Source organism: Puma concolor, chromosome A1, assembly GCF_028749965.1.
Source record: "Puma concolor isolate L17-30 chromosome A1, mPumCon1.1.hap2, whole genome shotgun sequence".
NCBI lineage: Eukaryota > Metazoa > Chordata > Mammalia > Carnivora > Felidae > Puma > Puma concolor.
The window spans coordinates 153,125,004-153,151,167 of NC_141667.1; the positions used below are offsets into that span (position 1 = coordinate 153,125,004).

General features: G+C 61.7%; 1 protein-coding gene across 2 annotated transcripts; it reads right to left on the reverse strand.

Annotated features, from left to right (window-relative positions):
* Nucleotides 1–1,802: 1,802 nt before the first annotated feature.
* Nucleotides 1,803–25,236, reverse strand: WNT9A (Wnt family member 9A). 2 transcript variants are annotated; one of them, XM_086706962.1, is made up of 4 exons: nt 25,033–25,236; nt 7,806–8,062; nt 6,757–7,007; nt 1,803–4,869 (listed from the first exon to the last, which is right to left on the reverse strand). In XM_086706962.1, exons 1-4 carry the CDS (start codon nt 25,125–25,127, stop codon nt 4,387–4,389), a joined length of 1,086 nt encoding a protein of 361 aa, XP_086563088.1. In that variant the 5' UTR covers nt 25,128–25,236; the 3' UTR covers nt 1,803–4,386. The 2 variants fall into 2 exon arrangements, with proteins under 2 accessions (XP_086563088.1, XP_086563081.1); XM_086706955.1 differs by having other exon boundaries at nt 6,745–7,007; nt 25,033–25,233.
* Nucleotides 25,237–26,164: the final 928 nt, after the last annotated feature.

The window sequence follows — 26,164 nt, forward strand, 5'->3', positions numbered from 1 at the left end:
CATCCAACCCAGTTCACACCCACCTTAACCTCAGGCTATGAACTTATTTGGAAGTGGGGTCTTTGCAGCCTTGATTAGCAATCCCAAGACGAGAGCATCCTGCGTAGTCTGGTGGGTCCCACGTCCCACGTCCCATGACAGGTGTCCGAAAGGGAAAGAAGAGAAAGAGACAGAAGTGGAGATTGGGGTGCAGTGCCCAGAAGCCCAAAACTGCCTGGGGTACCAGCACCTGGGAGAGGCAAGAAGGACCCTCCCCAGAGTCTCTGAGGCCCACAGCTTGATCTTCTGGCTTCTAGATCTGGGAGACCCCCATGTGGCCGTTTGCTCCAGTGGGAAGTGGGATGGGACCTTGACCAGCCCACTGCTGCAGACTAGGGTCTCCAGGCTCACACGGCCCCCCACCACCACTGAGAGCCAGGCTAGAGGGCATGCTGGGATGGGGGCTGAGCTGGAAGGAGCAGGACACAAGCCCATCAACAGATCCCTGGGACCTCAGATGGAGCCCCTGAACAGTGTGGATGGAGCCTCGCCACCATGAACAGGGAGACAGCGCCCCTCCCCTCTGGAGCCAGCTGGGCCGTGCTGAGCCTTCCAGGCCTTCCTGCTCCCTAAAGCCTGTACCTCCTTGGGCCCCCCTCGGGCCCTCCTCCCCAAGGCCCCCCTCCACGCCACAGGCCCTCCTCCCCCTGGGGCCGACGCCCAGGCCTTCCTCCTCCAGGCCCTCCTCCCCCAGGACCCCTGCTCCCCCAGGCCCTCCTCCCTCAAGTTTTCCTCCTCCTCCAGGCCCTCCACCTCCCCTAGGCCCTCCTCCCCCTCAGGCTCACCCCCAGGCCCCCATCCTCTCCCAAACCCTCCTCCCCCAGGCCTTCCTCCACTGACCCTCCTCCCTCAGGCCCTCCTCCCCCTCAGGTCTTCCTCCCTCAAGCCCTCCTCCTCCCTCAGACCCTCCTTCTCCCTCAAGTCTTCCTCTCCCTCAGGCCCTCCTCCCCCCTCAGGTCTTCCTCCCTCAGGCCCTCCTTCTCCCTCAGACCCTCCTCCCCCCTCAGGTCCTCCTCCTCCCTGAGACCCTACTCCTTCCTCAAGTCTTCCTCCATCAGGCCTTCCTCCTCCCTCAGACCCTCCTCCTCCCTCAGGTCTTCCTCCCTCAGGCCCTCCTCCCCCCTCAGGTTCTCCCTCAGGCCCTCCTCCTCCCTCAGATCCTCTTCCTCCCTCAGACCCTCCTCCTTCCTCAGATCCTATTCTTCCCTCAGGTCTTCCCCCCTCAGGCCCTCCTCCTCCCTCAGGCCCTCCTCCTCCCTCAGGCCCTCCTCCCCCCTCAGGCCCTCCTCCCCCCTCAAGTCTTCCTCCCCCCTCAGGCCCTCCTCCTCCCTCAGGCCCTCCTCCTGCCTCAGGTCCTCTTTCTCCCTCAGGCCCTCCTCCTCCCTCAGACCCTCCTCCTCCCTCAGGCCCTCCTCTTCCCTCAGGCCCTCCTCCCCCCTCAGGCCCTTCTCCTCCCTCAGGTCCTCCTCCCCCCTCAGACCCCCCTCTTCCCTCAGGCCCTCCTCCTCCCTCCTCCTCCTCCCCAGGCCCTCCTTCTCCCCCAGGCCCTCTTCCTCCCTCAGGCCCTCCTCTTCCCTCAGGTCTTTCTCCTCACTCAGGCCCTCCTCCTCCCTCAGATCCTCCTCCCCCCTCAGACCCCCCTCCTCCCTCAGGTCTTCCTCCTCCTTCAGGCCCTCCTCCTCCCTCAGGTCCTCCTGCCTCAGGCCCTCCTCCTCCCTTTGGCCCTCCAGAACCCCTCTGAAGGCAGCAGACTCAGATGGGGCTATAATTTAAAATACATTTATTTAGTGTCCATTTCGTTTCTGTTCTGTTACACAAAGCCGTTAAATAAATACATTCTCCAAGTCACTCGAGTACACACCTACTCGCTATACAGATGAGGTAGAGAAATCGATAGGCTCGCACGAGGGTTCTCGTGTGTGAATGCCCCTCTCCCCCCAGCCTACCCGGACCTCCCAAACCGAGCCAGGAGTCCACATGTGTGTGGCTGGCAGGGAGCAGGTGGCCGGGACCCGCCTGGCCCTCAGCATGGCTGAGCCCTGTGGCCCGCCCCCTGCCCCGTCCCAGAGAGGCTGACCCCTGGGCACAGTTTCTTCTAGAGGCTCTCCTGCACGAAGAGCAGCACGCTGACCAGAGGCTCCATCAGGAGGAGTTCGCTTAGCAAGATATTCTGATATATGTTTATATATAAACAGACCAGCCAGCAGACGTTTTCAGTCTGCCTTGTTTAAAAAAATACTTCCCTTTATATTATGACATAGAGCTAAATGTGGTATCTGGTTAACAAAATATCCTTCCTCCGACTTGCTGCCTTTCCAGACCCAGAAGTGACTGAGCTCCAGTCTTGTCACGGGGGTGTGGCCGCACCCACTCTGGGCCCCTGGCCCCCACCCTCTCAGCATGCAGGCATTCACGGGATGTTCTCTGAACCACAGAATAGACTTCACTATTTACACTATAGAACAGGGACCAAGAGACCCACATCAACATAAATAGGTTTTCTTTTAAAAACACAGTCCCCAGGGTTCCTGGAGCCCACGGAACTCCAAGGAACCCCCTCACTCAGTAGTTCCTGTGTCTGCACTGCCACCCAGCTCTGTACCCACCCAGAGCACAGCCACAGAGCCTGAGCAGGGCAGGCCCAGAGCCAAAGGATCTAGGAGCCAAGGCTGCCATTCACACCAACGTGGGAAGGACAGCCTCATGCTGAGGGAGGGCACTGAGCGGAGGCCACGCCCCAGCTGACCACTGACCATGCCAACACAGCCAGAACAGGCACACACACCACAGATACATGTGGCTACACATTCACCCACATGCATGCATGCATGCACATCACACATGCACATGCACATCACACATATAGCACACATGCGTAGCTATGTGCACATGCTCACACACACACAGCACAGATGCATGTGTCATACAAGCCCCCTGTGCTCACATGCACACTTCTGCAGACACATACATATGCTGACACAGTCTCATGCATGCACACACTTCAGACTTGCTCACGCACGTGCTCACGCATATGCTCACGCATAAACCTGCAAGCGTGTTCACACATGCATGCACATAGATGCACACATACTTCACACACGTGTGCTCGTGCACACGTATACACACAAAACCACTTATGCAAGCACACTACACATACGTACACTCTTGCACATATGCACGCATGTGCACACACACTCAAACCAAGCCAGGTCAGTGTAGCCCATCCATTTTCCTTCCCTGCAAAGACAACAGAGTGGCCAGAGAGAACAGCCTGCCTTTTGCCAAATCCTAGCCCCAGATTCTCTCCATCCACATGCGTCCTCACGTCTGCCTCCTCCCGCAGTAACACAAAGCAAGCTAGGAAATGAACCCTTCAAGGGGCTGGCCCCTCCCCTCTGCTGTGCCCACCCCTGGGGGGAGGGCAGGCCACCGGCTGCCACCCCAGGCCTTAAAACCTACACCAAAGTGGCTGGGGTGCGTGCCAAAGTCTCCCAGAGTGGGGTCCACCCACTTCCCAGGACAGTCTCACTGGGGGCAGCTGGGTATAGGGGCCTGGCTTCCAGAAGCCCTGAGGGCAGTGTCCACACACAACCTGCTTTATTACTTTAAAAACAACAACAGCAACATCCCTCTTGATTTAGTGGTTTCAAACGACAAAGCAGATCAGGCAAAGAGGTTAGGAGGGGGCGTAGAGGGGAGGGACGAAGGGGACCCTCCAGACTGGGCACCACCAAGAGGAGGGGGAGCCACAAGCCTGAGGCAGGGCAGGGATGGAAATAATAATTATTATATATTAGTTAAATAAAAATAATTTAACAGTCACCAACATCACTCCCAAGAGAAGTGCTCCATGTCAGAGGGGACAGCAGTGACCCCCGCGGCTGGATGGCCGGGCTGTCTCTCTCCTAGTGGTTTGACTCTCTAAGCCAGTGCTGGAGCAGGACAGCCCACAGGCGGCCACACAGAGACCCTGTATGGCCACGAAGGTGCACCCGGTGCTCCTCAGAGGGAGCCCAGAGCAGGGAAGGGTGCCGCTCGCAGGAACTGGCCTCTCAGGGACGGACACAGCTTGGAAAGCATGGTGCCACGCTCTCAGGTCATGGGGGTGGGGATAGGGCGCGGACAGAGGGGATGCAGGGGCCAGACCAGGGCCACCTCCCGCCTCTGGGTCTTTGAGAGTACGGACAAAGAGGCAGGGACAGCAAACCCAGCCAATCCCCGGGCTCTCATCACCATGTGCCAAGTGTGCTGGGGGCCCCATCCCAGGGACTCAGCCCTTGCAGTGTAGACCCCTCACACTGGGTGCACGGCCTCTTTCCCCTGCAGCAGCCTGGCCGGCCCCGGGGCTCAGCCCTTGCAGGTGTAGACCTCCTCACGCTGAGTGCACTGCCTGCACTCCACGTAGCAGCACCAGCGCACCTGGCACTGGCAGGGCCGTGTCACCACCCGGCTCTGGGTGTTGTGGCCACGCCCACAGCAGATGCTCTCGCAGTTCTTCTCCCGGTGGCACCTGCGGCCGGCAGTGCCCGGGGAGAAGCGGCTGGCCAAGCAGAAACTGGGCGAGTCGTCCAGGTGCACAAGCTCTGGCGTGCGGGGCAGCGGGTCGCTGCCTCCTGTCCCTGCAGCCCGGCCCCGAGGCGGCGAGATGGCGCCGGCCTCCCCGGTGGCCTCGTTGGTGGTGCTGCCCACCTTGAGTGCTGTCTCGTACTTGTGTTTCAGGCGCTTGCCCACCTCGTGGAAGGGTGCCAGCTGCCGCCAGCACGTCCGCACAGTACAGGAGCCCGACACGCCGTGGCACTTGCACGTGGTCTCCACCCCGGCCTTGATTACCTGGTAGGGGAGGGGGCTGAGCATGAGGGCCACACTGAGAGGCTGGGCACAGCCCCTGCAGATGACCCCCAGAGGGGCTCGACCACACAGCTCCCCCAGACCCAAGCCCAGCCTGGGGGACCACCACTACCCATCACCCAGGCTTCCTGGCTCTTGCACCTGTCCCTCCACCTCCAAGCCACAGATGTCCCCAGACAGAAGCCCTACATCCAGTACCATGGCCTCCAGAGTGGCCACTGCAGCACCTGTGGTCCCGTGGAGACATTCCCTCCTTGCATCCAGGGCTCCCCTCTGAAGGGACTGAGCAAGCCTCCCCTCTAGCCCTGCTGTCAATGCCCCAACAGGACCCCCCAGTCTGGGCTCAGCAGCCTACTAGCCTAACTTTCTGGAGAAGTGAGGAGAAACGAGTTAGCTGGCCCACTTGGCAGAACTGGCCCCCGGATCTTCCAGGTCAGCCCCAGAGGGGAGGGACGGTACCCCCACTTCCACACACACACACAGAGCTGCCCTAAGGGGCCTCCTGCCTGACCACCCACACAGGGGTCCCTGGCAGCAGAGAGCGGAGGAGGCCCTCTCTAGTGGGCCCCATCCCAGGATAGGCCTGAACTCCCATGCTGACCTCAGGGAGGGCTGGCTGGCTTGAGGGGGATTAGGAAATGTGGCTGCCCTCTGGCCCGGCAATAGAAGAGTCACATTTAATGACACTCTGCTGAGAAACCTGGACAAATTTAATTAAAACGCTGCTTACCCAAGCCCAGCAGAGCTAATGGAGCACTTTCCATATTCTGACTTTTCATTAATAGCTTACAAAGGAGAGAATGCAAAAGAAAAGAAATAGCCTCGCCTTGGGGATTTAATCTGCCCGCACCCCTCTGCAGAGGGCAGAAGGAGGGACAAGGGCTCCGAATAAAAAGGGGGAAATTGATTCTTTAATAAGTGCAAGACTCAGAAGTCTGGTTTCTCAATAAAGAGGGGCTCAGATCAGGGCTGGCTCTAATTACCTGGCCCCCTCCCAGGCTGGGGCTCCACATCCTGGGGGCTGCCTGGCGAGCACGCAGAGCCCCTGACCATCCCCAGGCCGGGCAGAGCCTCGGGGGGCCCTTGGTGGTCCGCATTGTGTGAGGACTAAGGGGACGGGGTGCTCTGTCTGCAGTGAAGCTGACAGCACTCATGCCTCCTCCTCTCGTGTAGGCCCAGGAGCTAAGGGGCTACAGGGAGGGTGAAGGATGGCCGGGAGCCAGGTACCCCCAGGTCCAGCCAGCCTGCAGCCAGCAGCCCCCAGAAGGGCCTAGCTAAAGACCTTACAAGTCTGTCTCCCGCCCCCTCCACAACAACCAGTATCTCCGTAAGAAAACGACACTCAAAGGTAAGGAGACTCCAGGGCCCCGGCTGGCACCACATGCTGGGAACACAGACCCGGAGGCGGCAATACTACACCTCCTCCTAGCCCCAGCCCTGTCCCCCACTTTTGCGGGTCCGTGAGCACCCATGCCCCGCCCCCATGCTCCACCCCACCCATATGCTCCACCCCTTGCCCCCACCAAGTCTGTGCCTGGTCCCATGCCCTGCCCATACCTATGCTCCACCCCATACCCCCTCGTCCTGCCCTGTACCCCGCCCATGCCCACACCCTACCCCAAGTCCAGGCCCTTGGCCCCGCCCAGGCCTGTGCCTGGCCCCATGCCCCACCCTCACCCCACCCCATGTCCATGCCCCCCCTCGCCCCGCCCATGCTTATGTCTGATTCCCATGCCCCGCCCACACCTATGCCCCTCCCCACATCCATGCCCCGCCCCGCACCCCACCCATGCCCACTCCCCACCCCGAGTCCTCGCGCCTGGCCCCATGGCCTGCCCCGCGCCCCGCCCCGCTTGCCTTCACACCCACGAGGTTGTTGTGGAAGTCCACGCGGGCTCGCAGGTCCTTGCTTGAGCGGCGGCCCAGGAACTCCTTGACAAACTTGCTGCTGTACTTGAGGTTGTCCCCACAGCCGCCCCACTGCCAGGCCTCCCGGTTCTCCAGGTCGGGGGCCTCATCACAAGTGCAGCGCTCCATGCGGCCCGCGCTGCACGCCTTGGCCAGCGCATGCGTCAGGCCGGCCGAGGAGATGGCGTAGAGGAAGGCGGTCTCCTTGAAGCCTGTGGGGGCGCAGGGAGGGCGGATGGGTGAGCAGGCGGGAGCAACCCCCACCTCACTCAGGTGCTGCTGGAGCCCCGAATGCTGACAGCATGCGGGGTCTGCAGTCAGGATCCTTGCGGGTGCGCACCGCAGGTGGGGGGCATCCCTGCCCGGGCCGCCATGTGCCCCCGGGGGTACGAGGCGCTCCTATGTGCTCCAGGCACATGATGTGTCGGGGTAGAGAGAATTCCAAGTGCATGGAGATTTAGGCTCTGCCCAGGGATCAGAGACTGCGTCTCCGACCCACCAGATTCTCCCCGGGACTTGGCGAGCCCTGCCCTGCCCCTCAGGTCCTCAGTTTTTAAACAAGGCTGCTGAAAGTCTCAGATCAGAGCGCAAGGAGAGAGGAGAAGGCAGGCTCCCTGTTCGGAGCACCAGCTGGACCTCTGCCCCTCATGCCCAGCCGCTGGGCCTTGGTCACCACCATGTGGCAACAGCCATCAGAGCTGCCTTACGCCCTGTCAAAGCTGCCCAAATGCGCCCCGTGCTGCCAGCTACTGTTCCCCAGGAGGGGCGGGGCAGGAGGGAGGGGCCTGGCTGTTAGGGCAGTGTGGGGAGGAAGGTGGAGCTACAGGTGGGTGTGGTAGTGGGGGACAAGGGACCGGTCAGGATGTAGGGGTGGATGGAGCGGAGGACGAACCACACAGAGCAACCCCCCCATCTCCGCACCCTACCCCCAGGTGCCCTGGGACCCAGTGAAGGGACGATGTCCTAGGGGTGCAGACCTGCTCAGAAGGTCCTACCTCTAGTGCACTCACCTCGCTTGAGCAGGCTGGCCCGGTAGCGGCCCTCCAAGGTACAGTTCCAGCGCTCAAACCGGAACTGGTACTGGCATTCAAGTGCGCTCATGCTCACCGCCTCCACCAGTGTCTCGGCCACCCCCGGGTCTCTGCGGCACATGCGCCTTTGCTTGCGTTCCAGCTTCAGCCGGTCGCAGGCCTTGTAGTGTGCCTGGGCGGCGGCTTCCGGCTCCAGGGTCAGCGGGAGAATGGTCAGGGGCTCACTGCCCGTTAGCCTGGGTACAGAGATGCCAGGGTGAGGGCCACGCCCGAGGCGAGAGACAGACAGACAGACACACTCACACACACACACACACAAGCACCTTCAGGCCAGCCCAGCACAGGGGTGGGCCAAGGGCGCAGATGGACAGGGCAGGGAGGGGTACAGGAGCCCAGGCCACAAGGGGACCACATCCGACACTCTGCCCCACCCACTCCTGTGTCTGCTTACCCAGTTGGAGCATGTACTGCTGCTCCAGGACCCCCACCCGCTGCCGCCCAAAGCTGCAGTGACTCAACCCCACAATGGCCCTGTGGCCTCTGGGAGAGGGTCCTGGCTCATTCCCTGCTCTCCTGCAGCCTGTACAGATGGCCCTGCAGGTCCCAGTAGGGTCTCCAGGAACTCCTGGGCCACTGAGGAGCTCCCGGTCGAACCCAGGGGAGGCCCAGAGCCGGCTCCTTGTTCCCCTGCAGCTCTGACCCTCTGATCTGAGCCAATGCCCTGACCTTCAGAGTCAACCACCTGTTCTCAGGTCCCCCCCAACCCCCATTTCAGCTGTTCCACCCAGGGGCCAACTGGTCCTGACCTCCTGCCTGTTCTGTGCTCAGACACATCTCAATGTCCCCACACAGGTGATGCCACATCCGGGCTCTAGGCACACCCAGACCCTCAGCCCTCAGGAAGGAGAGGTGCCCAACTAGACATGGGTGGGGCTCCGGTCCTCTGACATGAGCATCACAAGAAACAAGCCTCTGCACCCCAGTGACCCACAGGAGCCAGGGGCTCCAGTATTCTCAGACACTTACACCCCACATCATGTCCCATCCCTCTTACTGCTGCCCTTCAAAAGCCCCCTCAAGGGCATGGTGGCCACTGGGCTGGCTCCTGGCAGCTTTCTGCAGGGTAAGGTGCTCAGGCAGGTGCTCCTAGAAGCTGGATGGACCCAGCAATGACACAGCAGGTCAGGCTCCTCTGGGGACAACCTAGGGTAATGACTTCCAAGGCCCCTCCCTTTCCCTGCCCTGCACACACCCCAGCATGGCCTCTCCTTGGCCCTGCCTGGGCTTGGGGGGCCAGAGTGTGCTGGGGGGATAGGCATGTACCCTGCCAAGGGCAGAGCCTGTACAGGGCAGAGTTGATCCTTGCCCTAAGGACCCCAGACCCACGTTCCTGACGGAGCAGCACCAGCCTTGCCCTTCCTGGTCAGCTCCCCAAGGGCAGGAGGCCAAGGTGCTGAGACTTGGGAACCAGGCCCAAAGGAGGCCCATGCAGGAGCCCAGCAAGGCTGCAGGGATGCCAAAGCAGAGGGCATGGGGCACGGAGGGGAGTAGGCAGGCAGGTGGGAGAAAGGAATCCCTGCAAAAGACCCTGGAGGGTAAAGCCATGAAGGACACAGAGCGGGAAGAACCATCCTCTTCACACTCAGGTGCAGTGGGTGCAAGGGGCTGGCCAGCACCCTGGGAGGACACCCCAGGGTGTTCTGGGCTAGCAAAGCACCAATGGGCTGCTGGGGCTGAGCCCTGAGCTGCAGGAGAGCCGGGCTACAAGTGTCCCAGAAGCCCAGGGTGTCGGTGAGCAGAGCCCAAGGCATGTTCCCACCAGACTGAGTCCATACACATGTTGCACAGCACACGCCTGGGGACACTGAGCCAGGAGGACCAACTGGTGCGCTGTGACCAGTGAGAGTATGGGCTGGAGGAACCCCAAAGGTCCGCAAGGCACAGACAGGCCCCATGTGGGCAGCAAGGCCTCTGGGGAGAAGGCACCTGTGAGCTTCAGCGACCTGCACCCCCAGTTCCCATCCTGGGGTCAGGGCACCCTGCCTCAGAGCATGGGGACATGGCAGGGGTCACTTCATGCACTTCTAGGCCTCATGCCTGAACTCAAGTGGCCCTGAGCACAAGGACAGCTGAGCTGGGCCAGGGCAGGCAGGGGCCCGGGGACCCCACACTGCAGAGTGGAAGAGCCACACTCCCCACACAAAGGCAGCTCACACGACGGAGACGTGTCCCCAGACAGGAATGTAAACAGCTGTGCCCACAACGGCGTGCCGCCACACACCGGAAGGGCTGCAGCCTACAACCTGCACAGCCCCCAGACTGGATTCTCCGAGATTAACCCAGCTCTAGGCTGGTGCCAAAATATGCCTGTGTCCAACAGGACCAACCACAGCAAGGCTGGCCCAGGGGTACCTGGGGCTGTGCTGGTGACAGCAGCTGTGGGTGTGGGGAGGGGGAGGGATGGCAAGCGAGCCCACCTCCCAGCCTGCCTTGGGGCGTCAGGGCCAGCCTGCATCTTCACCGTACGTTGGGGCTGAGGATGGGGTCCCCACACACACCCAGGGCAAGCCTGCGTCCTCACTGCATGTGTGGGGCTGAGGGCAGGGGTCCCCACACACACCTGGGGCAAGCCTACATGCATCCTCAATGCATGTGGGGGCTGAGTGCGGGGGTCCCCACAAACACCTGGGGCCTGCCTGAGTCCTCACTGCATGTGGGGGCTGAGGACAGGGTCCCCACACACACCTGGGGCCAGCCTGCGTCTTCACTGCACACGGGGCTGAGGGCGGGGGTCCACACACACACCCAGGGCCAGTCTGTGTCCTCACTGCACGTGGGAGCTGAGGGCAGGGGTCCCCACATACACATCCGGGGCCAGGCTGCGTCCTCACTGCACATGGGGGGGTTGAGGGAGGGGGTCCCCACACGTACCCAGGGCCAGTCTGCGTCCTCACTGAGGTTGGCCTCTGCCTCAGGCCTCCTTAACTATTGGGGTGCACTCTGCTTGAGACCAGCCTGGGGCTGCAGTGGCAGGGGACAGACCCTCACAGAGGTGCCAGCAGGCAGACGGTACACGGGGTGCAGAGAACAGGGTGGGCATCAGTGAGCATGGACACCCAGGACAGAAGCCCAAACACGGAGGGGAACCCTCAGAAGTGCCCTACAAAAGGCAAGAGGGTCATAAAACACTCTTGGAACACGGAAGGCTCTTTTCCATGTGACCCAGAATCCAGAGGCCCAGAAAAACAGTTAAGTGTGAGAGGGTCTACCGTGCACAGCAGCAGAGTCCCGCATCAGGGGAGATCCTGCGAGCTGGATCCCAGACCAAGAGCCAACTGCCTTTCTGTGTGGAGGCGTGGGTGTGGACAGACCCCTTTCCTGCAGATCAGCAACCAAAGGAACCAGCTGCACATGGCCATGGGATGTGGCCACACAGTTCCAGGGTGGAGCGCATCTGTGAGAACTTGTACGTGGCTCCGCCCCACTCAGAAACACAGAGTAAAACCACCCTGGTGTTATTTTCCAGTCATCAAAGGAGCACAGGTGAGGACCGTTGTGGACACCAGGAAGAGGTCTTCCCCCCGTGGCTGGATTTCTGAACTCACATGTCTATGAAATTCACCCCATTCTCTTTCCAAAGGTGTCTCGCTCACACACTGCCCCAACACCCACTGTTGCATGAAAAGACCAGGGCCGGCTGAACAATGGGCCGTCCATGCCATGGAGTCTGCAGGCATCAGCAAGCCACAGCCCACAGCCCGTGCCCCCAGAGGGCCTGCACCCACGGGGAGCCCAGAGCAGAGGAGCCTGGGGACACATGCAGTTCACTCCTCTCTCCGCAGCCCAAGAGCTTGGCACACATGCAAGGGACAACGTGTGGGCTATTCAAGACCACATGACTCCACACACAACCGTCAGCCCTATGTGCTGGCCTCTTCCCACACACCCGTCTCTGGAGTCTGTACCTTCCAGGCCACAGAGCACTCCAGGCCCCGGCCCCACTGCCCACCCCACAACAGTGTACCTGCCTCCAGGCTCAATGCAGCTGCCCCCTGCCAGCAGGCATCCAGCCTGGCAGAGGCGGCCATGGAGGAGGTGAGGCTGGGCAGGCTGTCTGCAGGCAAGTGGCCTCCTGGGCAGGCAAGCAGCACCCCATCCCCGTCCTATCGGGCAAGCTCCTTCCAGTGCTGGGCTATCTCCCACCAGGAAATAAATCCTAAGGAGGTCTAAATGTCAGGACGGCACTTGGTGACATTCAGGCATTTTCAAAGACATGATAACACACGGAAATGTTTCGCAGCCTCACACTGAGATCCCCCAAGTCCCTCCTGCCAAGTCAGAGGGGACCACGCTCCGATCCCCACGGTGACCTCGTCAGGCACTTTTTAGTATCCTCCCAGACACTGACCCTCTTTACTGCACAACTTTCTTCTGTGTGTGCCATTTCTCCTAGCTCATTTTGCAGGCCTGCCCCTCCTGTAATGTCCTGAACACCGTCTCCTAAACGCAGGCACACCAGTGCTCTGTCCAAGCCGGGCAGGGCCAGCGGCCTTCTGCAGGCTCCTTGTTCTGGGCTCTGCCCTGGCCGGTGGTCATTGGGCTGGTGTTTTACTGGGACTGTGTCGGGAGCTCCTTCCAGCAGGTCCAGCAGGCATGTGTTGGCTCTGTGTTTGCACAGGACACTTGAGAACCCACTTGGAAAGGCTGACACGTGAGATGGGCTTGCTGGGGCACCCACAGCCTCTCCCTGCTGCTGCAGTCCGGGGGCCTACAGGTACTCCCGCCGAGGTCAGCCCTGTGCTGGCCAGTCCTGGATTCCAACAGAGGCACGACTGATCCGACGTCCAACTGGCCTTCGGTGCACAAGCCACGTGCGCTGATTCATCTCTGATGGTTTTCACCTCTGTGTATGGTCATGTGGTCTGCAGAGAGATGAGGCTGCTGGCTTTCTTTTTCTATCCTCAGCCATCCTTCCTGCCTTCCGGCCACAGTGCAGAATCTGCCAACTGCCATGCAGGGCCCAGAGCCCCCCCCCACCCCAGCTCTGTGGCCACCCACCAGCATAGAGCCATTCAGGGCACCTGTGTTCAGGTGTGGCCCCAAGGTGAGAGAGACCCACGGGCACCAGTGCCAGGAAGCGGGGACCCTCCCCACCGCTCACCCCATCTACATGCCCAAATTCACATCTCTGCCACCTCAGTGCCAGGAAGTGGGGACCCTCCCCCCACTCACCCTGTCTACACACCCAAACTTGCATCTCTACCACCCAGACCTGGCTCTCCGGAGACGCGGACACCCTACAGGTGGTTAGAGCATCAGAGGCCAAAGCCAGGGAACCTATCTGTCTGCGGAGCCAGCACTCTATTGCGGCAGCACAGAAACGCTCCCTTCCCACCCAAGGGTCTGTGAGGACAGCGGGCCTCCCTGTCTGTGTCCTGGTTCTCAGAAGGAGGCCCTGGCCATTTCCGTGACCAGCATGGCAAGTTCGTCAGGTATCCCCTGGGCGCCCAGCTCAGGTTAAAGAAGACCCCTCAGCTGTTCATTTGCTACAAGCTGCTCAAAACTCATAAAAGGATGTCAAGTGTCCTCAAATGTGGTCCCTGCATCTGTTGGCATGTGATTTTTCTGCTAAAACACGAATGCCACTAACTGGATTTTCCAATGCTGGCCGTGCAGCGCGCCTCAGATGAAAGGGGTTTTGTCCTTCCTCTGTGTTGTGAGCTGTACCTTAAGGATGTCGGGTCTAGGCCGTTTGCATCTGTGTTTGTAATTTTCTCTTCCATTCTCTTCCCACTGGGTCTCAGTGCCTTAGCAAAGCGCTCACTGTCTCAGTTTCCCAGAAGATGAGTCAGATCAAAATCACATCTTCTTAACTGTTTGGCAGGACTGGACTTTTCTGGATGAAAAGATCTCCCTGCTGATCCAATTACTTTTCTTTTTTTTTCCTCTCCTCTTTTCCAAACAGTTTTATTGAGATACAACTCGCATACCACAAAATTCACCCATTTAAGTCCACAATTCAGTGTTTTGCTGCATTTTCACAGATGCATGCAAACACGGCCAGTCGATTTCAGGGCATTTCATTGGCTCAGAGATAAACCTATTCTTCTGCACCTGGCCACCACTAATGTACCTTGTGTCTGTGGATCAGCCTGTCCTGGACGTTTCAGACAAATACGGTAGGTGGCCTTTGGTGACAGGGCTCCTGTGCTGACAGCATGTCCATATTGCTGTGTCACCATATGGACAGACCGCATTGTGCTCACCTGTCCTTGGGCGGTGGACTTGAGTCATCCACCCTTTCGCCGTCATGCGCAAGCCACCGCTGCCCCTCCCGTGCACGTCTGTGCGTGGACGCTGGTGTCTACCAAGGAGCAGAAGAGCTAGTCACCATTGTTGAGGGAACTGTCAGATCGTGACCGCTAACCCGCTTCCCTACTCACAACAGACTCAGTATTTCTCTGTCTCGAGTCTGTTTCTGTTACTCCTCTGGTTTTCTGCGTTGCCTCAGAATTTGCAGCCTGGTTGGCAGGAAAGCGCTCAGCATCCCCTACTCTTGTCTGCAGAATCTGTAGCAATTTCCCAGCAGCAATTCCCAGAGAGGGACCCTTCATCTCTAATGCACAGTTGGTACTTTGTTGGTTTTCGCACGGCTTCTGTTTTCTTCCTTCTGCCATGTTTGGCTTTAGCTTACTGTTCTTTTCCTCAAATCTGTGACCAACCTCTGCTGACCGCATCCAGGCTTCTCTCCACTTCTGCACCTCCTGCTTCAGAATCAGGTCACCATGCAGACAGAGCCTGGGTCACAGCCCAAAGACCGTGTACAGCCCTAATCACAGCCCCAGTCATAGGCCAGGTCACCATGCAGAGCCTGGGTCATAGACCAGGTCACTGTGCAGAGCCTGGGTCACAGCCTGGAAACTATGCAGAGGCTGGGTCACAGCCAGGTCACTGTGCAGAGCCTGGATCACAGCCCAAAACACCATGCAGACCCTGGGTCACAGCCTGGAGACTATGCAGAGCCTGGGTCACAGCCCAGATCACTGTGCAGAGCCTGGATCACAGCCCAAAACACCATGCAGACCCTGGGTCACAGCCTGGAGACTATGCAGAGCCTGGGTCACAGCCCAGATCACTGTGCAGAGCCTGGGTCACAGCCCAGATCATCATGCATACCCTGGTCACATCCTGGAAACTATGCAGAGCCTGGATCACAGTCAGGTCACTGTGCAGAACCTGGATCACAGCCCAGATCACTATGCAGACCCTGGGTCACAGCCTGAGACTATGCAGAGCCTGGGTCACAGCCCAGGTCACGGTGCATCAGCCTGGATCACAGCCTGGAGACTATGTGGAGCCTGGGTCACAGCCAAGGTCACTAGGCAGAGCCTGAGCCACAGCCTAGAGACTATGCAGAGCCTGGATCACAACCCAGGTCACCATGCAGAGCCTGGGTCACAGTGAAACTCCCTCAAGGTCCACTGAGGTGGTGTGTTCTCTCCCTGACCTCCTACGTTCTCTATGCTTACATCCTGTCCTGTCGCAGAGCCAGTGATCAGACCAAGGCCCTGGCTAGGACCCCGGTCTCCTCAGCCACACGGCTGGTATTTCCTCCACAGGTCCGCCCCATTTCACTTTGTCTCCTCTCCTGCCTCCTTTCCAGTTACTCCTTGATAACCCATCTCCCCCTGGTGATTTGAACCTTCATGTTGCATTGCCGCTATTTCACAGCCACCCTCACAACTGCACACGTCTGTGGCTTAGTCACATCCAGTGGTGGGCAATACCAGGCCTGAGGACACAAGCCTGTGAACCCCACTCCCAAATTACAGGCCGTCGTGTATTTTAGTTCCACTGTGAGGACCCAACAGGATGCTGGACACTCCTCGGCTCCTGGACAGTGGCCTTCTGAGCATCTTGCAGCTTGTCTGTAAAGGTCTGTATTTCACTTCCCTGGGCAAGTCCCCAGCCTGCCATGCACTGTGTGCATTTCTGCTCTGAGGTTCACCACCAGGCTGACCAGCCTCCCACAGTATCTGCATCTGCTGGCCCAGGCTGCTTTTATGGTTCCTTGTCTTGGGTGTTTTATGCTTCTAGTTCATGTTCTGGAAGCATTTTTGTTTTCTCTGTTTAGGACGACTTGGGGCCTCCTGAATCCTGCACGTGACCCTGACAAATTCTGAGACTTTTGGAAAATGCTCCGCCATTCTCTGCAAACAGGACCCCTGGCCGCCCAGTCCCTGAATCCGGCCTCTGGCCTCTGGTTCTCCGCATTTCTGCCAACACAGGCCACACTCCACATGAGTCCCCTGCCCCATCATCTGCCTTACTGGCTCTCTTCAGCTATTTCAAATCCGCTTTCAACGACGTACACCTTCCCCCCAGTCCCATTTGGTTTCTCCAAACCTGCTGGATCAGTTTTTGCGGTTTCTTACTCCTTGTGGATACTCCAAGGTTATCTCCTCCCTGGAAGCATGCTGAGAGCTCCCATTCAGCCTGTGACACTCCACTCTGGGTCCTCTGCCAGAGCTGGGGAGGCCCACAGAGAAAGGCACCTCCACACATGCCTGCCCCGCTACCCCTGGCCTGTGCTGCTCACTGTACATGACAGACAGAGGGCACATGTCCCCAAGTTCACATCTGCTGGGACCTTGACATGTGCTTTTTTTGGAATAAGCGCCTTAGTAGATGTAATGAAGGTTAGGGTCTCGAGACGAGGCCTCCCTACACTGGGTTTTGTGCTGTTGAGGGCCCCTCATCCTGATCAGCCTGCAGTGACACCAAGGAGACCCCACCCTAGTCCCAGCAGGCCTGGAAAGAACCCAGGACAGACACAGCTAAGTCTAGGAGCCTGTCCCCTTCCGAGGAGGGGCCTGAGACTGGCATGCTGGCAGCCTGGGGATGGGGCCACCCCTCTGAGCACCTAGCTAGTCACACACTCCCAAACCTGCCCCCTCGGGCAGCCAGGGGGCAGGGCGGCACTGCCAGCAAGGAATGGGGGATGCCCCTGTCCTCAGCAGGAGCCGGCAGCTGGCCGGTCCCCAGAGTGCTTGCTTCCTCCAGCTCTGAGGCCAGGCGGATTCCAATGGCCCTTCCTCCTGCCAGCAGGCCTGGCCACCCCAAGGGCCACCCTGCCCACAAACCCAGCTCCCAGGGCTGGGCGGAGGGAGAAGAGGCCGGAGTTCCAGAAGCCACAGCGCGCTGCCAAGGAACCTCAGCCCCACCAGACAGCGTTTAATTTCTGTGCGAATCGAATTCAAAACAAATTCCAATGCAGAGAAACTGGTTCTGAGATTAACCCTCCATCCTCCCGGGGCCTGCAGCCTGACTCGGCCCTGCGTGGGGGATGTGGGGGTGCGTTGGGGTGGGTGCAGACACCAACAGAGCCAGGGGCTCCCTGCAGCCTGACTCGGCCCTGCGCAGGGGACATGGGGACATGGTGGGGTGGGTGCAGACACCACCAGAGCCAGGGGGCTCCCTGCAGCTTGACTCGGCCATCTGATGCCCAGGCCCACCAAGGAGGAGGCAGGGGCCACAGGCCATGGTAACCAGAGCAGGAGCGTGGCGAGCACCCTTGTGTTTATGACAGCTGTCACCTCTATGAGAGCTGCCGACACTCTACTTCCCCACATTCCAGGGCACCCCCTCTCTACTCCCTTGTCAACAGGCTGTGTCCACACAGGGGTGGTGAGAATGCATAGTGGATGCTCCCAGCCCAGGGGGACACAGGACTCAGCAAACTCCACTGCACAAGGTCTGGGGTCCCCGAGCCCAACAGAAATGTCCTGTCCGCCCTCAGCAACCGCCAGGACAAGCAGAGCCCCTGGGACCCCAGGCCCTGAAGGCCACCAGTCAGCTGGCCTCTTTGGCCGCCGGCCAGCAGGGCAGGCTATGGGCACCCAGGAGAGCGACTGAGGCCGTCCAGGACCCAAGTCACAGGCAGGAGAGGGGAGACGAGGGAGCAGCCAGGCTGTGCCATGGCCCTGGGCCTCCCAGATAGCTAGAGTCCGAAGGAGCTCACAAGCAGGGCCGGGCAGGACGTGGGGCAGGCCCCTGGCGCCCACCTTCCTGCCTGGAGCTGGCCTCCTGCATGCCCAGCACAGCCAGGGACACGGGGAGGGCCCCGGGGCGGCTGCGGCGGCTCTGTCTGTCCATGAGGGAGCCGGCTCTGACGTGCTCTGGTCTGGGAGCCCCTGGCAGCCTCTCTCCCGGGCCAGACCACTTCCCTGGCCGCGTCTACCTCAGGTATCGCTAAGAAAAACAAACGCAGCTTGAGGCTTGCCGTTTTCCATTCCCTCGTCCGGCCGCCAGTCTCGAGGTGCACGGCCTGCCAGCTGGGCGGCTGGGTTTCCTCCTGCGGCCAGAGGCGCCAGGCCAGCCAGGAACCGCGCTGGGAGGGGCAGGGGAGGACGGCAGGCTGGGCCCGCAGGTCACGGAGCCGGGCGGCCAGCACGCCACCCAGGTCGGCGCTGCCCTCCTGTGGAGGCCCCTGCACGGCCACCTGCCGCCTGCTAGCCCACGGAGGCCCCTTAACGATGAGCCACCCCGCAATCCGCCCCGGCCTCAGGCCCCCAGCTTCCCCACCCATACCAGGGGGTGCTCCCAGCCCTCCAGCCACACTCCTGCCCTGGGAGCTCCAGAGGCACCCCCTGCCCCTCAGCACACAGCCCACTGAACGGCCATCAGACAGGTCTCAGGTTGAGCCCACCATTCCCGTAGCTGGGGACATCAGGGCCAGCGGGGGCAGGGAGGGAGACTGGGAAGCCTGATGCAGCAACCCCTCAGACCCCAGGCCAGGCTTCTGAGTGCAGAGCGAGGGAGCAGAGCCTCGGATGCACCTGCCTGGTGCACTTTGGAGCACTTGGGGCTCCCTAGAGGCACTGCAGGTACAGAGGGGCCCCGCTAGGCCATGCTGGTTTCCTGACACAGACCCTAAGCAGGGCAGAGGCCCACAGCCCTGCTCACCACCCTCCAGAGGCATACTTGCCAGCAGGGGCCTGGCCTCACCCACCTCCCAGACAACTGTGCTTCCACTGATACCCCTCTGGGCCTGCCGAGCTGGGACAGGCACTGCCCACCAGGACAATACACAAAGGGGCCAGTGCCCCTCCAGGCCTGGATTAAGAGGGCCGGGTGCTGGCCCTGCTGACTGGTGTCATTTTTCTGCAACCAGGAAAACCAAGCCAGGCCCCTTATCAGCTCATCGCTCGTCCTGCGTCCAGGTCCCATAGCCCCCCGGGAGAAATTGTGTGTGTGCATTCTTTTCCAGGAGAAAAGCTACCCACACACTTTTGCTATTGTCCTGGACATGGTGGGGCCCCCAGGGACGGGCCGCGGGTGGCGCCCTGGGCCAGGGCCACCCTGGAAGCCCCGGCAGGGTCCCACCAGTGCCCTCATCTGCAGAGTTGGGTCCCGGCCACAGTGGAGAGGATGGGGGCGAGATTAGGCCAGCTGTCCCCCCGTCCAGACGGCCGCCGGCTGTGGCAGGACATCTGCTCCCACAGCTGAGGGGGGCCAGGTGGCGGTGGCTTCCTCTTCACCTCAGGCTTCACCACGAGGCCTCAGGAGGCCCCCAGCCCAGAGGCCTGGGCTGGGCTGGCACTTAGCACCTGCTTCTACTGGTCTCTGTGCTGGGGGGCCGCGGGCCCCACAGAGGAGACTGGTCAGGATGGCAGGGAGGAGGGACAGAGTCTGGAGAGCAGAGATGCAGGGGCGTATCCCTACCCTTGTCCACCTGCCTCCCCACACCTGCCCCAACCCCTCCACACAGTGCCCTCCAGTCTGTCCAGCCCACCCCACGTGCCCCCTTGCCCACAGGGCTACTTCCAAGGGGCCGCACAGTCTCCCTGCTGGCCACTCGGCTGCCTGGACACTGCGGAGAAGGCCTGGGCCTGCCCTCCTGCTCAGCTCTGACTGCAGAGCTGAGCCCACTCCATGGCCTCCCTTCCAAAGGCTGGAGCTGGGGCCTTGCAGGGCTACTGTGGGCACGTCCATCCTGAGGTGGGTCTGTGGACACCATGGGCCCAGCCTGCTTCTCATTCAGCTCTAGCTCCACACCCCTGGCCCCCAGCCAGGGAAACATAGGGGACACCTCCCTCTCTGCCAGCCCCACCCCGGCCCCCCTGGGCTCTGGGTCACCCTGGCCTCACCATGAGAGGCTGACTCCCCCCACAGGCGAGCCTGAGCCCCCACCCCCAACACACAGCCCTCTAGGAGCCCTTCCTCTGAGCAGCCAATAGGCACATAGCCACACAGAACCCCCAGCTGGGCTCCAGGCTCATACAGAGGGGCACCGCCACCTCCTGACACTGACCTTTCACGCACAGTCAGCCACTCCTACCATGACAACAGCCCCGAAGGCAGGGCAGGCTCCCATACAAGTCCCCAGAACCCCTGACCAGGCCCGTAGACAAGCCTCTAGTAAACAGAGGACCACCTTTACCACACAGTCATGCTGGGGGGGGGGGGGTGGAGACCCATTGTGAAGGCCCAGGCACAGCTGAGAGACAGCGTGCCGGCTCACACTCCATGTTCTCCTCCATCTAGGAATAAACCTCTACATATATAAAGAGCTCTGACAAATCAACAACAAAGACCCACAACCCAGCCAAGAGCTGGGCGAAGAAACTGAGTAGACATTTCTCCAAAGAAAACATAATGGATGACTAACATGCCCGTGAAGGATGCTCAACATCGCCCATCATCAGGGAAATGCAAGTCAGAGCAGAGTGAAATACCACTCCACACCCACTGGGATGGCTAGAAGAAAAGGCAGAGCTGATCAACACACTAGAAATAACAAGAACCAGTGAGGATGTGGAGACACTGGACATTTCTGTATTGCTGGCGGGAGGGTAGCATGGTGATTACCATACGATCTAGCAATTCCACCTCTCAATATACATACCCGGGGAACTGAAAACCTACATCCACAGAAGAACTTGTACACTGATGCCCACGGCGGCATCACAAGAGCCAAATGGTGGAAGCCAGCCAGGTGTCAGTCAGCAGGGGAGTGCACGTAACAAACTGCTGTGCATCCACACAATTGAACACAACATGGTCACTGAGGGAATGAAGCACGGATGCATGCCACAACGTGGATGAGTCTTGAAAACGCTATGCTCAGTGAAATAAGCCAGACACCAAGGCCACGTGCTGTATGATTCCACTTATGTAAAACGTCCAAAGCAGGCAAATCCACAGAGACAGAAAGTGGATTAGCAGTTGCCAGGGGCTGGGGTTGGAGCGGGGGGAGGCAGGATATGAGGTTTCTGGGGTGATGGAACGCTCTGGAATTAGATAGTGGTGCTGGCTGCACAGCCTTGTAGATGTACCAGAAACCACTGCACCACAGGCTCCAACAGGGTGACTCTATGGGATAGGAGTTCCATTTCAATCACGGAAAGGCAGTGGGCCCTAAACGCCCTCAGGCCCCATTCACTGCAGCCCAGAGCACCTTAGCTGCCTTTGACATTACCTTGAGCACCCCACGCACCAATGCCTGGCCTGGCTGGGGGAGCCTCCTCCATACAGGCCTCCAGGCTGCCTGGACCAGACAGACCTCCCAGCAGGGCCCTGCTCCCTGCTCCCTCCCCCAAGCCAGCCTGCAAGTGTCACCCACAGAATGCAGATTGCTGGGGCCAACCCCAAGAAAGGGCCTCAGGGCTCATGACAGCCCTTCCTAGCTCTCTGAAGATGACCCACATGGGAAACCTGAGGCCTCCACTCCCCCAGCAGCCCCCAGATGTAAGTCTACGGGCGGCCACAGGGGCTTCTGCTGGGGCTGGCTTGGCACATGCAGGATCTCTAAGAAAAGGGCAGCGAGATACCAGGGAGCCCAGGCCCGGCTCTGCTGGACCCAGCCCCTGGCTCCATGCTTGGGGGAGCACCAGGGCTCCTCGCCCTGGGTTTGGGGGCATCCCTTCCTGAACAGATTTTCAGCACACACAGATCACTCCTCGACTCCATGTTCTCACCTATAACACCAGAAGCAGGGGCAGGCAAAGCTTTCAGCCCACCCAGGTCCACAGGGCATGGGGGGGTAAGGGTCTGAGTCTGTTTCCCAAACTCGCCAGGAGACCTCAGGCCAGCCCCTTTCTGCTGGGAGCCAGGCCCCCCTCCTTCCAGGAGGGCATCAGGCCAAGCCGTCTAGGCCCCTGGAGAACCAGATGGAAACACCACCTGCTAATCACACCGCCAAGAAGCAGGGCCAGGCCTCTGAGGAAGAGGGAAGAGTCCCTTCCCCGAGGCCAGGCAGCGGCCCAGAGGGTCCTGCCTAGTGGCCAGAGGCTGGGAGGGCAACGGGAACAGGCCGGGTTAGGTTGCAGCCTGAGGGAGGGGGCAGGGAGGGCTCCCACCGCCCACGTGACACCCCACCACCCGCCCCCCCAACCCAGGCCAGCCTCTCTCCATTTCTGGCCTGTAACAGGAGCTGCCCTGCCTGCCTGTGAGCCTCCGTGCCAGGCAGAGTTCTCCGAGAGGGGGAAGGGAGAAAGAGGACCTGAATCCCAGCTCCTTCCTCCTGCTCACTCTGAACACCAGGCTGGGAGGGAAGCCCCCAGCCCCAGCCCCAGGTCTGCCCCAGCCCCAACCCCAGTCCAGCCTCAGCCCCTGTCCCAGTCCCAGCCCCAGCCCTGACCCAGCCCCTGTCCAGCCTCAGCCCCAGCCTCAGTCCAGCCCCAGTCCCTGTCCCAGTCCAGCCTCAGACCCAGTCCAGCCCCAGCCTCAGACCAAGCACTGACACTGACCCCACCCCAGCCCCAGCCCCAGCCCAGCCCCTGCCCCAAGCCAGCCCCAGCCCAGTCTATCCCCAGCCCCAGGCCTGCCCCAGCCACTGCCCCAGTCAAGCCTCAGCCCCAGTCCAGCCCCAGGCCCTGTCCCAGTCCAGCCTCAGATCCAGTCCAGTCCCAGCCCCAGCCCTGACCCTAACCCTGTCCCAGCCCCTGTCCCAACTTCAGCCCCAGTCCCAGCCTCAGTCCCAGCCCCAGTCCCAGTCCAGCCCCAGCCTCAGACCCAGCACTGACCCTGCCCCAGCCCCAGCCCCAGTCTATCCCCAGCCCCAGCCCCAGCCCTGCCCCAGCTCCAGCTCCAACCCTAGCCGCAGCCCCAGGCCCTGCCTCAGCCTTGCCCTGCCCACCTCAGGCTATCTCCTTCCCCTGGCACTTCAGCCCCTGCCACTTTGCTGGGCCAGGAGAAAGGGCCCCAGACCCAGGCCCAGCCAGTCACTGCTGACCAGAAAGGCTGGGCCTCCATGCACAGACTGGTCCAGAGTGTGTCTTTCCCCCTCCTCTCTTCCCAGGTCTGGCCCCACCTTGGGAATCAACCCCTGAGGTGCTTGCTGGGCAAAGACCCATAAAGTCTACTCTGCTCTGCCCAACCTGCTGGCACCCAGCAGACCCCACCCCAGGACCTCTGTCCGTCAAACAGAACCCAGCTCTCCTGCCTGGTACGGTGGTGGCAGGGCCCCCAGCAGAGCCAGCTGTCCCCTGGCCATACATCTGCCTGGTACACTCTGCACAGGACAGCCTTTGGGGCCAACATGCTGGACAAGAGGGCTGGTCAGGGGAGTTCACAGGGGCACCAGGCCCTCTCCCGCAGGCCCGTGAACTAAACAGCAGAGCTCAACAACTTCCCCAGAGGTAAAAAGTCTGGAGGCTGCCCGTGGTAAGGGTGGAGGGCTTCCAGCCAGGACCCGAGACCCCCACCTCCCCTCTGTGGCTCTGACCTCCCCAGGAGGAGCAGGGCTGTCAGCAGGGAGCCGCTGGGAGCAGACAAGCCCAGGGTGTGTCTGAAGCCTGGTGAGCAGACCCGAGGCTGGGCCGGGAGAGTGGGGAGGCACAGCTGGCTAACAGGCCGCCGTGACTCACCGTGGACCTGCGGCCAGACGGCCATCCTCTGACCCTCCCTCTGCCCGCGAGGGCGAGGCAAAGGCTGCACAGATGGCGTGCAGGGGCGTGCCAGCCTCTGCACAGCCGAGGCCCCAGCCAGGAGAGGGCTGCCGGGTGGGGTCTCCAGGGGAAGTAGACACGGAGCTGACCCTGGAAGACGACCCAGGAGAAAGGAACAGAAGGAGAAGGGGGGGAAAGAAAAACACAAAGGGAAAGTTTCCCATGAAAATATTTTATTTTCTTTGAGAACAGGATACACCTGCAGGGCTCCTAGCCCAGTGGCCTCTCCCCGCCCTGACGGTGCCACATTTCTGGACCAACGGGGCCCTCTGCCGGCCAGCCGCCGCGCGACGGTGTCCGGGCCCGGGGCGAGGGAACAGGTGACGGGCGGAGGGCGGCGACCAGAAGCAGCCACGGGGCGCCCAGGGCAGGGGCCAGAGCGAGAGGGTGGGCCGCGCGGCTCCAGGGGCGGTGCCTGGGCAGCAGGAGAGGAGTCCAGAGACCCCGCGGGGGTGCTGGCGCCGTGCCATCCCCGGACCTCCGGGTGCCCATCTGCGTGGCGCAGCGAGGGAGGGTCCCCAAAGGTCTCTGGGCTGGACATCCCAGATCTGGGGGACAGGGGCGAGGAAGTACAGGGCAGGATCGAACGGCCGGGAGCGACGCGCAGGAAACACGCACACTGCTACTACGGAGACGCGCTCCGGGAGGCGACCCCTGAGACGGCGGGGGTGGGGGGGGCGGCGTTCACGGCCCCGGCCGGGCCCTGTGCACCGGTCGGGTCCCACAGACGCGCTCCCGCGGGGCCGGGGCCCGAGCGGCCGTAAGAAGCAAAGCGCAAGAAAAATAAATGCCTCCAGCTTGGAGTTATTTTTTTTTTTTTTTTTCCTCCTTTGGGGCTCGGTGCAAGGAACATCTGGATTTTGTACGTATTTTTTTTTGTTGTTGTTAAATTAACTTCTCGAGGAGAGAAAGGAGGGGGGAAGCTGCAAGGCGGGTGGGTGGGTAGGGGCCGGGGGAGGCTCCAGCCGTTCCGCCAGAACTCGGCGGCCTAACAGGGAGCCAGGACCAGCTTGGGTCCCCCAACTCCGGGGAGCCCCGCACACGGGCGCGTCGCGGCCACGACGGCTCCGGGGTCACGGGGGACCGCGGCCCCGCCGCCAGCCCGTCGTCGGGTGCGCCGGCCCCTCTCCCCACGCCGCGCCGCCAGGACGCAAACAAACAGCGCCCGGCAACCCGCCGGCCCCCAGCCAGCCGGCTGGGGCCCGCGCACCTGGGCCGCCCGCCCCGCGCCCCGTCCCCGCGCCGCCCGCACCTACCCGAAGTAGGCGGCCGAGGGGCGCAGCGCGGCGAGCAGCAGCGTCAGCGCGAAGGCCGCGGCCAGCCAGCGCGCCAGCAGGGGCCCATCCAGCATCTTGCCGCGCCTCGGCGGCTGACCATCGCGCTCCCAGCCCCGCGCAGGGCGCCCCGCGGCCGCCGCCCTCTTATAGCGCCCGGAGCGCCGGGCCGGGGGCGGGGCGCCGGCCAGCTGGGCCTGGCCCGCCCGCACCCAAGGAGGGGTCACGCCGGCGCCGGGGGCGGGCCGAAACCCGAGCCGAGCGCACCGCCCCGCCGCGCCGCCGCCCGGCCCCTCGGGTGTCGGGGCGCGCCCCGCGCGTGGAGGCGGAGCGCGTGGGGGGCGGGAGGAGTGGGGAGCGGGCGAGGGGGGCGCCGGGGCGGAGCGTTGGCTCCGAGCCGCGGCGGCCGGGGCGGGGTGGGGGCGCGTGGAGGGCCTGGGCGGGGCCGAGGCGGAGCGCCGGCTCTGGCTTCGAGCGGCCCGCCGGGTTGGGCTGACCCGGAGCGGCAATGGGGGCGGGGCCGGGGGGGCGCGTGGAGGGCCCGGGGGCGGAGCTCGGGGCCCGGACGCGCAGGGGTGGGGCCTAGCGGACTCGAGGTTGGCCCTGGGCTGAAGCGCGCGCGCCCGCTCCCCTGGGAGTTTGCGTGGACCCGGAGACCCGGCAGCAGGCGGGTCTTCGCTCTTCGCGAAGCCGGATCCCTCGGGAAGCAGGCAACCTGGCCACCGGAGGGCACGGGCCGGGTCGCTCAAGCTTTGGGGACCTCTGTCTCCCCATCGTTAAACCGAGGGAGCTGAGCTAAAGGCTGAGGTCACTGACGGCTTGGATGCCCGGGCACCTGCCCCTTCTCTGCGCCTCTGTCCAGCGGGGCCTGGGAGGAAGGGAAACCGGGGCACTAAAGGGGCAACAGGGGACACGATAGAGCCACTGCTGAAGCAAGACGGGTGTCAGAGAACCCAGAATCCGGACAGATATACAAATTACCGGACACAAGACTGGGTTCCAGGAGAACCCTTGGACGCCGGCCGGGCCAAGGGTGCTCCGTGTCCGTAGCCACACACACCCGGGAAGAGAGCACAGCTCTGCCGCCCAGGCCGCGGTGCAGGTGTCCCAAAAG